The sequence below is a fragment of the Brachyhypopomus gauderio genome, chromosome 6, assembly GCF_052324685.1.
Source record: "Brachyhypopomus gauderio isolate BG-103 chromosome 6, BGAUD_0.2, whole genome shotgun sequence".
In the NCBI taxonomy this organism is placed as follows: Eukaryota; Metazoa; Chordata; class Actinopteri; order Gymnotiformes; family Hypopomidae; genus Brachyhypopomus; species Brachyhypopomus gauderio.
Genome location: NC_135216.1, coordinates 27023295 through 27037778, shown reverse-complemented (window position 1 = coordinate 27037778; position 14484 = coordinate 27023295). Strand labels below are relative to the sequence as shown.

The 14484-nt window shown below is 51.3% G+C and overlaps 1 protein-coding gene across 2 annotated transcripts in view; it reads right to left on the bottom strand.

The window, feature by feature from the left end:
• Positions 1-12881, bottom strand: part of myh9b (myosin, heavy chain 9b, non-muscle) — a 32690-nt gene extending 19809 nt beyond the window's left edge. For both annotated transcript variants that reach the window (XM_077010188.1, XM_077010189.1), the window contains exons 1-3: positions 12672-12881; positions 2492-2823; positions 728-884 (exon numbers count right to left, since the gene is read on the bottom strand). In XM_077010188.1, coding sequence (XP_076866303.1) covers positions 728-884; positions 2492-2818 — 484 coding nt within the window. In that variant the 5' untranslated portion in view covers positions 2819-2823; positions 12672-12881. The remainder of the gene's footprint in view (positions 1-727; positions 885-2491; positions 2824-12671) is intronic.
• Between the last annotated feature and the right edge of the window lie 1603 nt (positions 12882-14484).

Below are 14484 nucleotides of genomic sequence, written 5' to 3'. Positions count from 1 at the left end.
TCTGTGTTTGGGAGAAGCGTTTCAGGGAGCACAACCGCCTGCAGCACACAGGCTAACAGGAACTGCTTGGCCCACATACAGGAAGTTGATATCCGGCTTCCTGTAACTGGGAGAGGAGTTGACTTTCAACCACCACCACTCGTCAACCTCACCACCACCACAGCCTCCATCAGCTGACCACCACGTACCCCAACCTGGCTACCATGACGTAGGCTCACGACACCGTCCCCTCTCAGAAACACAACGAAGCTGCCCGAGTTAGCAGTGAAGGTAGAACCCACCAGTGATACTGAAATCCAGGTCAGCGTCTTGTCTATTACAGATCTCAAACATATACTCAAGGAACCTTATTAAACCCCTGGGGGATTCTGGGTAATTGAGTCCTTTGTCTCCACAGCTCCCTGCTACACTAGTGGGAGGGGCTAAAGCCTCAGGGCTCCAAATAGAAATGTTTATGATGTGGTTTGAAACCTGTAGGATTGTGCGAGTTAAGACAAGCTTGGGTCCTTTAGAGTGCAGACACCGTGTATAACACCACCTGTAACATTACGATGTCATCTATTATCACCTGAACTCATCAGTAAACAGAGTGTGATAGCGCACAAGCCTGCGGTGTTTGGGTGCAGGGTGTGGACCGGAGGGGGTGTGTGTGTGTGTGTGTGTGTGTGTGTATGTGTGTGCATCATGTGTATGTATGTGTGCATGTATGTGTGTGTGTGTTTCTCACCCTGCATCATGCTCCTGTATGCTGTGTCTGTGATGGCATAGATGTGGGGGGGCATCTCGTGTCTCTTTTTGCCCTTGTACATATCCACAATCTCCTCCGAGTAGATGGGCAGGTTTTTATAGGGGTTGATCACCACGCAGAACAGCCCGGAGTACGTCTGAGAGAGAGAGCAGAGAGAGCGAGAGAGAAAATACTTCTTTAACATGCGGACATAAAGTGGTCACTCTCTGGTGTGTGTGCACGTGCTTGTGCTCCCCATCTTTCAGTGGTGTGTGTGTGTGTGTGTGTGTGTGTGTGTGTGTGTGTGTGTGTGTGTGTGTGTGTGAGGCACTGGTCACTGCCCCTCAGTCCGTCTCTTCCCAAAACTCTCCCCTCATTCCCTCTCACTTTTATTAATGTCCCAGACATCCACCCACACCCACCCACCCACCCACACCCACCCACACCCACACACACACACCCACCCACATCCACACCCACCCACATCCACCCACATCCACCCACCCACATCCACACCCACCCACACCCACCCACCCCCACCCACACCCACCCACCCACACCCACCCACACCCACCCACCCACACCCACCCACACAGACAGGAGGAGTGAGATTCATGGCCTGCTCTCCCCAGAGAGCAGCAGTGATGGTGTGACCGGGTCTGGGGAACGACAGAGAAAGGAATCCGTGATCCTGACATGATAATATATCTTTGTTGACTCAGCGTGCTGCGAGTCGCAACCAAACATCCCCCACACGCGTCCTCCCACAGCGCGGCCAGGAGACAGAGTCACGGAGACGACTCACTTCAGACCTCGACAGCAGCTGCAAACCCCTGCATGCCCCACCATCTCTCTCTCTCTCTCTCCCACCCCATCCCCCCATCCCCTCCATCTCTCTCCCGCCCCATCACCCCATCCCCTCCATCTCTCTCCCCCTCCCCATCTCCCCCATCCCCTCCATCTCTCCACTCCCCTCTTCTTGACATCTTACTGAATATTCTTCTCCCCCTCCTCCGCATTACATATTGTTCGCTGGAGTTTCCTGTTTACCACAGAACTCAAAACATGGGGGTTGTGTGTGTGTGTGTGTGTGTGTGTGTGTGTGTGTGTGTGTGTTCTCCCCTTTAAACAATGGCCTGCAGCTACAACCAACAGCTACACTCCACATCATCCACTCTAGTCGAGTTCGACCAATCATAGGCGTTCGATGTCAGCAGCCCCGCCCCACTCCCGAGACCCTGCGACGGAGGTGAGGAGTGTGACGGTGCTCATGACTGAGGCGGGACACGTTCCAGCAGTACGACGGCGGAGAACGCAGCAGGACGCCCACTGGAGCTTAGCTGGGGAACATGAGCGGAGTCTCCCAGGCGCTGGTGTAGATCAGCGTTTGTCTGTTCTGGTCTGGAACCCTCTGGGACGCATGCTGAACATCCCCCCCAACTAACGACACACCCGCCTGGCTGCCAACCACTGTTCTGGGGGATGACGTGGGCGTTTAGGGCCAGGGGACGTGCCGGGGTTCTCCAGGAGCAAGGCTGTCCCACGGTTGGTCCAGGGTCCCGTGAGGGCGACCCAGGCTCACCCGAGAAGCAGAGAAACCACCGAGCTGCACTGCGTTTGCTGCATCTCCAGGCTGCAGCATGGATGTACCCAGCTGCATCAACATGGCAATACCTCTACAACTGTTTAAAATGACCACAGTAACGAACACGGTACCGCCGAGACCCAAACGTGTGTAGGGAGAAGCGCACGTGTGCCACTCACGTAGATCAGGCCGGAGTAGTAGCGCTCCTTCAGGTTGTGCAGGACGGACGCCTCGTTCAGGCAGGTCAGCTCCGCCATGTCCTCCACCTTGTTGAACTTGGGCGGGTTCATCTTCTGGACGTCGTCCTTGTTGACCCGCACCTTCTTGCCGGAGTCGGCCAGCTCCACGACGACCTCATCGCCGTGTTCCTCCTTCAGGGAGCCCGCCTCGAAGCCCAGCCGCTCCGACGGCACCCACACCAGCTTCTTGGTGGCCCAGTCGGCCTGTGCCAGCGGGTTGTTGATGAGGGAGCGGTCCACGTACAGGTACTTGTCTGCAGCCGACATGGTTGCTGGGGGGAAGACAAAAAGGGACGGACAGGAAAGAGGTTAAGGGTGGTGGAGAGGCCGACACCATTCCAACCATAATTCTATGCGTAGAAATAATGAAAACAGTTGGTCAAAAACACCCGGAACATGCTGCTAATAATACAAGTTTATTTTTATACTTCAGTTGTGGAGGAGCTCCGACATGGGAACTGTTGATAATGTTTTTGTTGGAACAGGAGTGTGTGTTTTGAAAAATGATCTGAATATGGTAGAGGCCGGTCCAAGTGTGAGAGGCTAGCAGCCATGTAGAGAAACACTGTTGAATCTCGTACTGCACATCGCAAAGGGAACACGAATCACATCCGAGATCCAGACAGGCCCCGCGCAGCACCGACTTCAGTTCCCTTGAACCCAGAGGGACCGAAATGTGTTGAAAAATGCTCGTTTGCTAATGTCCGCGGAACATAACGTCCGCATATGGGTCAAAAACGTGCTGCGTGCCGAGTAATTATTTGTGAGGACCGCGGTACCGTGGAGACGTGGTGAAATAGAGACGCGCGCGCGCACAGACTCACTCGCGCGCGCACGTGCACTACCCCATGAAACTTTGATAACATTACTGCGCGCGTGAACATTAAAACTGGATCGTGCACAGTAAATATCACCTAGGATGAATTCTGTGATCAGATGTAAAGCATTTTTCAAAGCACTTTTTCAACACTTTTCACTTTTCTGGATAAGAGCGTGTGCTAAATGCCGCAGATGTAACTACACGGCTGGTGTGTTGCGGGGGCCGTGAGGTGTGTGTGCGCAACACGACAGCGCTGCAAACCTTCAATTGTACTGCAACAAAACCAGTTCTGCAGGTTACGCTCTGTTTTTAGAATGGATTCAAATAACATGTTTTTCGTTCATATTAATATGACAGTGAAACCTGACGGCATATATGAAAATAAATTATATTTTCAGTTCTTTTCACATGTCCTCAGTGCTGCGGGGCACGTGTGGGTGTGTGAAGCCCAGATTAACTCGGGAACTCGGAGCATTAAACAGCACCATGTCTTACTGCCACATGTCGGTACCACTGGAACTCTCGCCAATCTGATCACGGTTTAGGAAACTGTGTCCGTGTCAGAAACAGCCCTGGATATATTCACCTCATGCCTCTGCCTTCTGGGTTTAAATATGTGGTCTGGACCAACGACTTGGTTTGATTACATGGTTCAGAAACCGCCTTTTAAACAATTTATGCCTTTTTCAGCAACACGTCGCGGTGCGAGAGAGAGAGTTGAGATGAACGCACTGCGATCTCTGCGTGAAATCGTGCGGCCTGGTGGTGCGCGTCCCTTTCGAGCACCTGTGTGTGCGTCGGGAGCGCGCATATTCAGTGAAACAACAACACCAGCACAAGCCCGGACACGACCCAGTGCGCCATGGTTATTTTCCCATGCTCGAGACCAACCTTCCGAAAGGTGACCCGACGGGTTTTACCAGGACTGACGCCATACGTAGGCAAGGCAGGCAAATATCAGCACATGCCGTTTTCCCGCCTTCACCTGACCCGGTCCGTCTTTTATTGCACAGCCAGTCTCACTAGCTGTAACATACAGGCCTTAAAAGGAGACACCAACGCTCAGCAAATCTGTGGGAGAAATATGAACAGAAGGCCTCGTCAATACTGATTTTCCCATTATATGCATTTTGCTCCTCACTTTCTCTCTGAGGAGTACACAAGAGGACAAAGTAAACACCAACTACGTCTCCCATTCTCTCAGTTAACACCGACTTTCCAGAGTCTCAGACAGGCAGCCTGAGGGGTCAGTTGGCACTGGGCGCGCGGGGCTGATGGGTAAGCGGAATGTGTGACATCAGCACGCACACTTTTGGGGTGCGCCAGGAGTGTGGGAGCGCCATGGTTGAAGGTGTGTGTGTGTTAGCTGCAGTATCGTGTGGGTTTGTGTGTGTGTGTGTGTGTGAATGAAGCTTATCCAAACAGATCTGGTATCAAGGCTGCTCACCACACACACACACACAAACCTCAAGACTTTTCTCCTCATGGTCTCCCTAAGATGCACAAACACAGATGCGTGTGCACACACACACACACACACACACACACACACACACACACACACACACACACAAATCCCTGACGCCACAGCTGACTCCCATCACCACCACCCCTCCCCCCACTTCCTGCGTTGTAACATGGTGTTCCCTCCAAATTAATCCTCCTGTTTTCCCCTCCCCCTCCAATGACTCCAGCCCCGACTCCCAATAAAACCTCTGTTTATTCAAACTTCCAAAGTTACATTCCTGCCATAGTTGTGTCTTATCGGAGAAAAGAGGGAGCAAAGGAATTCTGGGAGTTTCTCTCCTCTTCCTCCACCCTTTCATCCACCCTCCTCCCACTCCGCTTCTTCTTCGTCTTCTCATTCCTCCATCGCCGTCGGTTACCTCTCCGCCTCTCTGGGTTAAGCGTGTCCAAAGGGGGATTTTATCCTCCACCATAAATCAGTTCTGACTGGGGAACCAGCACTGTGATCCACAGCCAAGCGGAGACACGGAAGGTTAAAGGTCAGAGAGTATGAAGGAGAGTGCGTCTGAACAGCCTGTAATCCTGACCCCATATGACCCAACACTTCACACACAGGGACTCGGGGAAAATACCATTCACGTGAAACCAGAAACCAGGTCTTCACGAGGTGGACAGGACGGTGTCCCGCGGCTGCAGACGGACCAAGCGTACAGGACCGACTCGAGTCTAAATGCAGTCCTGAGCTTCCGGGGTCCTGACACACACACACACACACACACACACACACACACACAGCCCTTCCATGCAGAGACAAGGCAGTCGTCCTGCTCCTTGGGTGTGGACCAGGGCCCACGCTGGTTCCTGCCCAGCACACGGCGCTGGTGCGCCCCTCCGGGCCCGTTCACCCCCCGCCAGAACAGCTGTGCAACTCTACCGCCCTTAAGAGACCGTTGGCAGAGAACTTCAAAAAGGTCCAAAACACCATGTCGCCCGGTTCAGGCCAAACTGTGAACACTTCTGACCCTGCAGAGCCACTGACAGGCACAGTAATGCCACACACACACACACACACACACACACAGTTCAAATCAGCGTCAGCCATCAGCTGGGTGTGGCACGTTGAAATAAACCACGCACAAACGTCGTTGGAAACATTCGGGTGGGGAGCGGTTCCTGCAGGAGCCTGCAGCTACCCCAGTGGCAGGAGACCGGGGCGGCGGTTGTGGCTCGGGGGAGGGGCCGGCCCGGGGCGGGGAGGGTTTGGGCAGTGCCTGGCAACCTCGGTGTTCACGACTACAGGAAGGAAGAGGCGGCCGCCCGCTGCGCAGTGTTACGCCAGGGGTGACGAGGCCCCAGACTGTCTGCGCAGCACCAGGGCCACGAAGTGAAAACGGTTCTGATGAGGTCAAACATGTCATTTCTGGTTAGAGTGCAGGGTGCTGTGTGATACGATTAATGCCACAAATGTGCAGCTTTATGATTAGCCCTGCCTTAACATGATAATCTAACTTAATTATTTAAGGAAAATGGTAAGATGGAGAAACAGAGGGAGAAAAAGTGTGTGTGTGTGTGAGACAGGGTGGGAGAGCATAGAAAGAGACTGATTGTGTCCTCTCTTCATATAGTCTTGACACAGTTAAAACAGTCACGTTGGGAGGATAATTTTAGCCATTTCCCCACCATGTCTCTCACACACACACACACACACACACACACACACACACGCTGAACAGACCTGAAAATGCAGCACAAGACGCGTCCTCGATTAGCCAGGACACACGGCAGAGCCCCACTGCCATCACCACACACACACACCTCACCATCACCATCAATTGTCCACAAGTCCACAAACCTGTTTCGTCAGTCATTGGGCAAAACAAAAACCATACAGTGGAATTTGGCACATGGAGGTTAAAGGTTACAGGCTCGCTGGAATGAATTAACCAGACCAAGACTAGATGAACCGTTCACACAGCCCTGTCGAGATGTTGATCTCCAAGGTGGGACCTGCTTAACCGACAGCTCGTCAGAGAAGAGCAAACAGAAGACAAAGCAGACGGGTGTCATGGCCGCCGACGGGTGTCATGGCCGCCGTCGGGCACCGCCAGCCATGGCCGAGCGGCTGCATCACTACAGCTATTCATTACCCACAATAACACACAATGGAGAACAGCTGGTGGTGTTTTACTGCAGGACTCCACAAACACGCCGCCTCACATCCAACTGGAGGTCTCCGCACCACCCATGATGTTTAAAGTGCAGTTTGAGCAGCCTGCCACCTCTACTGCCCTGTGGGGCGGGGCAGCTCTCACGCCCCCTGCAGGAGGTGCCGGGTACGACAGGGTGGATGCGAGAGAGAGAGAGAGAGAGAGAGAGAGAGAGAGAGAGAGAGAGAGAGAGAGAGAGAGAGAGAGAGAGAGAGAGAGAGAGAGAGAGAGAGAGAGAGAGAGAGAGAGAGAGAGAGAGAGATGGAGCAAGGAAGCAAAAAAGAGTGGAGAGAAGGAGAAAGATGGAAAGTGCAAGAAGGGAAATGATGAACAGGGAAAACTATTTTGCCATTTCAGGGACTTTGTTGTGCAAATTCTTGAGCCGAGTGCCAAGAGGCGATTCGGCAAGAAAGAATGCGGCATTTTCCTGAGAATGATCGAGTCCTTAAAACCTCAGCGTCTGGCCTGCCAGGAGCGACCCAGGAACACAGCACGGCAGCGTGGAGGAGCAGAAAGAACTTAGACAACACCCCCCCCCCCCAAACACACGACCAACACACACACACACACACACACACACACACAATAAGCATCCGTCCCAATTACATCAACCTCCAGCCAATGATGCAGCGTAGGCTACAACAGGGCCATCCACACACCCACTGTCCCCAGCTGACCCAAGCCGCCCACCCCAAAGGTGACAAAGTGCCAGCAGGCTTGGCGTTGGGCCCGTTCAAAACTTCGATAATCACACAGTTACCTGCGGCTTATAATGGCGGCAACCTAGCACGGGCGGGAAAATGCCGACGTGTCACCGCAGCGCAGTGTTAAGGCGTGTCGGACGCCTCGTCTGGCAGGAAAAAACCATTAAACCCGGCTCCTTAAGAACCTGGCAGCTTACGGCACACGCAGAACTTTCACTACCCTCTTCCTACGCCCGTGGGATTCGCAGGTTTTGGATCGCAACCGTGAGCACGCGAACGCTTCGTCTCTGCGGGCAGACAGACTCGCGTAGCCCCAACGAAGGAGCAGACATGGCCCGGCAGTCTGATCTCTGTGCCAACACAGGCAGTCTGAACAAAGGTCAGCGCAGATAACACTGGACATGATCTGTGGAGCGGCTGAAGGTGGATGTCTCCTGAAACACGTTGATATAATCACTTTATAAATGAACAAACACCACAAACTAACCATCCTCCGCTTTACAACACGACAAAGTCCAGTTCTATAGCTGAAGATTTAAAACTTTCTCCCCTGCTTGGTATAATCATGGAGGAGCTACACCTCTCCCTCTCACTAGTTTCACTTCCTTCTTCTCTCCCCTGGTCAGGGTCAAAGTGCAGGCCGGGGAGGAGCACAGACAACCTGCTCCACTACAGAGGCAATGGGGACCCTGCCCAGTGTGAGAGACACAGTCAAAACAAAGAAGAAGGTAAGAAAACAGGTAAGTCAAATCTCACACACACGGGCATATGTCACATGCCACACCCTGGGCAAAATTCACTCTAGTTCACTCGAACACACAGGGTCATGGAATTAGAATTTAATGGCTTGCATGGTCTGAAGATTATAACAGCCCAGGGTGAACACACCTTTCCCAGAAGTCAGCTGTGATCTGGTCTTACACTCGGACACACGAAAGGGGAGCATGAGCACCTCCAAACCCCCCATGCTCCTCCCTCCAAACCCCCCCGCACCTCCAAACCCCCCCGCACTGAGACTCCTTTTACACACACCATTTTGCTAATTAATCAGATGCACCAGGACAACAGTGCAGAGGTTCCATGTGTGAAAAGCATCAAAGAGTATTGAGGAAAAAAAAATCTAACACACTGTACTTTTCCCTCCATTTCCCTCTACCACACACACACACACACACACACACACACACACACACAGGATGTATCTGAAGGGGCTTCCCCACCCTAATCAGCAAAGGTTCTAACAGGAAGTTAGATCACCATGCTGGTTTAGTACAAGGTGTGAACTCAAGCCTCAGAAAACTGCAGTAAATGCTTTGGCGGGCATCCAATTCAGTCCACTCTATATAGAACCTTCCAGAACATCCTCTGTGGTGATGAAGTTCAAACAACGCTCAACAAATCTGAAACTTCAAGTCACAGACTGTCAAAAGTCCCAAACAGCCAAGAGGCACACCAGCACCACTGCAGGGGAACACGCCACAGGCCGTTCCTAACTCTAAACCACGACGTACACACTCCCGGGACCACCGGAGGTTTAACCCCGTGAAGACGGCCAGGAAACGGGTCGCATCTGCTGTCCAGGAGCTTGGAGGTGCGGCCATGCTCCTGGACGGGACATCAGGATGTTCAGGGCTGGAGTTCGGATCCCGGCGCAGGACTGTTCCTTTAGAGATTAGCCCCTCCAGGGCTTCCTACTATTGTTGTCAGCCACCATGATGCCACAGGTGCATTCTGGGAAGGGAGGGGCAAAACGGTGAACAGCCCCAAAAAAGGGAAAATAATTCTCCAGCAAGAAGAAAGGAGTGAGGAATGGAGAGAGGAGGAAGGAGGGAGAGAGGACACACACAGCTGTGACACCCGGTTTACACACACACACACACACACACGCACACACGAGACAGCTGAGGTCCGAGCGGCACACGTGTGTTTGATTCACATCTTGTGAATCTGACATCAACACATCAACTTTTCATCATCTCATCTGAGGAGATGAAACCGAGAAGTCCCATACCATACCATACACCCCCCCCCCCCCCCCCCCCACACACACACACAGCTGGATATCTGGCTGAGAGATGAGAAACAGGACTGCTGATGGACACAGATTTGTACTAAAAGGTCTCAAATGACCAATGAATACCAGACACCATTTAATGGCTTAAGATTACACAGAGATGTGTCACCCAACAGTCACTGCATGGTGCACTCTCATACGAGTCCAGGTGACCTACAACACAGCAGGTATGACCAGAACCTGTCCAAAATATCTGCTGTTAATAACCACCTCAAAGCTGCCCATCCATCCTTCACTACATCTCAATAAGGGTTCCCAACACGCTTGAGCCTGAACGTTGGTCAGCACCTCTGACCAGAGACCAGATTTGCCACAAGTTGCTCTCAAAATTGCTGACTTGCATCAAAATGGTTCCTCCCGTACCCTCACAGGGAGCACGAGCGGCCCTAAAGCCCCGTGGGGGTGTTTTAATTAGCCCCACGCTTGTGCCGTGGGAGGTGTGTGTGAGGGAGAACCAGCCAGTCGGCCCGCACCGCAGTAACGAACGCCACAGCCCGCCACCACAGGAGCCAGATGGTCCACGGGTGGAAACGGCAGAGAGCCACAAACGGGTTTGTGGAAGAGAGCAGGGGCGGAGCCAACAATCAGCCCGCCTCCATCGCCACGGCAGGGCCCAAACGTGCCTATACGCCACCAGCTCCTCACAACACACAGCAGATCTGACACTGCGTTCTCACAGCACATGCCGAGTCATCACACACACACACACACTGAGAGATAGAGGGGCCTCGTGCAGCATAAAAATAAAGAATTTACACCACATCTGAATGATGGGATGGAGAGAGAGAGAGAGAGAGAGAGAGAGAGAGAGGTGAATGAGATAAAAGAGGGGAGAGGGAGAGAGAGCTTGGAAGGTGAAGTCAAAATAAGGTAAAACAAGGCATTCTTCAAGTGGGTCACAGCGCCCCAGGACGGATCTCACATCGAGGCAGAAAATCGGGTCAACATCTCTCTCTCTCACACACTCACACACACACACACACAAATCTCAGCCAAGAAGGCTGTGACTTTCCGTAGTAATCCCCGCCAATATATCTACAGACGATCAAACGAATACTAGATAAACATGACAGTCATAGATTCATATCTCAATGCGCTGCGTATATAAATTTTTTTTACATGTGTACTAGAAGTAGCCCTGTGTAATAATGGCACTCGAGACAAGAGGCCAAAGTAGGAATGTAGCCCTACCAGGCCCTGTCTGGGCACGCTGGCACACGTGTGCTCACCAAGGTCAACGTTACGCCACTACGTGACCAGAGCAGACTACCATTGGCTAAAGAGATTCGTGAGACTGCGTGACACTCAACACATTTCAGCGTGTAACGTGAACCACTGACTGCAGTCCTCCACATTTGATGTTGGGCAACAATGTGAGAAAAGAAACCTCAATCTGAGACGGGTCTTTAATTTCATCGTCCGAAACGCAGTTGAAAAAGTTGTTCTTTACAACGGTTATTCTTCTACTCCCCATGTCTTCCTTGTCTTTTGTAAACACATTTTGTAAATTGACCCTGAGCGTCAAAGTGCAGCATAAATAAAACATCACCACCATCATGATGATGATGATGATGGCTCTTTGTGTGCATATGCTGGTGTGTCAGACCAAAGCATGAATGCATTTGGAAGACTAAGAGACTTATAGAAGACATCCTTCTCTTTAAAAGTAACAAACAATGAATGAAAATGATCGAGTAAACGGGACACATGCATAAGAATGATGAGGTATGTGAATATTATGAATGCCAAGGCAGAAACGTTAACGATGGTGTGTTCGCCTCTCACTACAGACACGGAACACCACCAACTTGGTTGTGTCTGGGTGTTTTTGCAAGCATCTCATTCAGAGTACAGGAAGAGGTTTTGGGGCCCCACACTTTATACGATTAAAAGAACACAAAAGACCTGGACAACAAAGCCATGCATCATAAGCCGAAGTGCGGGCCAACCTGGTGTCCTCGTGGTGGACCGGTTCAACACCAGGGTGTGCGCGCATTCTCCAGAACCTTGGCATTCCCGAGGTTTACTCCCTCTGCCCTTCGGCCAGTTTTATCGCCACAAAAGACCCGCATCTTAAATTAACTCCACATTTTACCAGGTGGGGGGGGGGTGCCTATAGTTTTGACAAATCCGCAGTTTCCATCCGGACACGCATAACGGCCCAAAAGTTCACCTCATAAACTCGATTATGACAAATTGAAAACTTTTAAATGCTGAATGCGACATGGAGGTGTCGGTGAGCACACATGGGCCTACAGGGCGGCAAAGCCCACGACCCCGTTAGTAAAGTATCAAACGAGCGACATGCGTCATTGAGGCGGAAAACAGGAAGCGATGACACGCAGATTGAGCGGTGACGTCATGGTGCGCACCAGCGCGAGCGGAGCGCAGTCGACCGGGTCCGGTACCACTACCACGGAACCGGTTATCCGCAGTGTCCAGTTTCATTCATGCATGTCCCGAAAGCGCCGGGCGAACCGTACCGGCCCGTGTTGTCCCAGCCCGCCCAGTTCAGCTCATTCATGCGCGCACTTCCTGGAACTTGCGACGCTTTTTCTTGCTGGTACGTTTGGAAACACTGTTGCGCTGGTTTGGACTTTTTTACAATGGAAACGGGCCTCAAATTCTGTCTATTCAATTAAAGTATACTAGGAAAGACGAATGCACGGTGAAAAAGTTTTTTTTTTTTTTTTTTGCAACTCGCACCAGTTCGGCGGTATCCCTGCGCGTGCCGTCCGGTACGGTACCGAAGCGGCGCCTCGTCCTTCCTGGTTCGGTGCACTTGCTCGAGAGAAGAGACAGGCGCGCCTGTACGAAACCCAAACCGACACGAGCAAGAAGCGCCTACCTGCTTTTCAGACGCGTTTACGGTGGATAAACAGAAGAGTCGCAGTCGTGATCCGGGCCGTCGCAGCGTCGGGAAGTTCCCTGCAAGCTCGCGAAGGGCTGTGTTCAAACCAGCGAGCGCGCTTCGTCTCTCTCTTTCTCACACTCACTCTCTTTTCTTCCCCCTCTTTCTTGCCTGTCTCCCTGTCCACTTGCTAGTTGAACTATCCTTGCGTAGCGGTTCGGGGTGTGGTCCAGAGAGGGAGGAGGCTATATTTAATGTGCCCACCCACTTCCACTCTCGTAGCCACTCACAGACATTTTTCCAACAATCCCAAAGGACTCCGGCCAATCAGTGCAGCAGGGGGGCGTTCCCAAACGGGAAAGTTAGTGGCACAGGGCAAAAGAAAAAAAAAACCCAATGAACTTCAGATCGTTGGGAGGGGGGGGCTCAGGCAGTCCCCTAGGTAATGTTTAACGACTACGGTATGTGCACGCTAAGGATTTTTTTGACCATATAAGTAGCCGGCTGTGCAGGATACGCTGACATCATAGCACTCGACCCTCTGTGTCACTTTTAGAGCCCTCTCTATTTGTTAGTCCAACAGGCCCGTAAAAACAAGGAGGAATGACAAGAATGACGAGTGCCACTTCATCGTTTACTAGTTTATTAATGATGTTTTTATTCAGCGTTCCTATGTATCTACATGTTTCACTTTGCCTTTGTATATTGTGTTTTTTTACGTTTATTTACTGATTTCTAAATTTAAAACAGTTGATTATTTGGAAAAGTTGCGTAAATCAGTGTGTTGTCTGTCTGTCTTTAAAATTTTTACCCATGTGCGAGTTTGACTGTAGTATGTCATAGGTAGTGGTTCAGGAATTAATTAAGATGTTTGTTCCTGTAGTCTGTGTTTCACCCCCACCCTGTGTTGCAATGTTCCTTTGTGTTCATATTCAACCAGAGATGACATCCAAACTAGTGATGAATCTCTGTGTAAACAACAGGAATCTGCAGAGTACATGGAAGACTCTGGGGGGCCCCCGGAACCCCTGGACTGAGGAATCACAGCAGGAAGTGCTCGATGTGTGTGTGTGTGTGTGTGTGTGTGTGTGTGAGAGAGAGAGACGCCAGCCATTCACAAACATCCTGAGTCCTATACAGACAGAGCACGACCCTCCCAGTCCTCCCAGCCTGAGCGGAGCAGGCCGTCCCCGATCAGGCTGGTACGGGGGCTGTGCTCTGTCTGGCTCCGGTTCTGTCCGGACTCGGGTAGGTGGGCCCCACTCAGTGGGGTTTGCCTTCGTAATCCTCCACAACACAGCGCACCCAAGGACACAGACACCTTCAGGGAAGTGAAGGGTCATCACATCCCACCACTGGGTGGCGCCGTCATGTAAACTCAACGGGGTTACCACAGACGCTGTTCCTCACACGGCTGCCTTTATTAATATTTTTATGATTATAAATTCCTGTGCAGAAAGCTTGAGCAAGCATCTGTGTTCTACCTCACATTTTATCTGATCTTAGTATTCATGAGATTAACGTTCATGTGAATATTAAAATACATGTAATTATGTGATTGGATGTAGTGTTTCTCTGCCTACTACAGTATGGTCTGTCCAATTTAGACGTTATTGTCCTGTGAGAAGTGAAGGTGATACATTTTTTCCCAGAACCCATTTGTATTATGTCACAGAAATCAAGGCATATTACGACAGCAGGAGGTATGTGTGGAATGTCTTATTTACAGATGGAAGCTTCTATCAGCCGAATATAATTTACAACAGTTAGGCAGTGGGACAGAAAAATCAATACAGGTCCCTATTCTGAT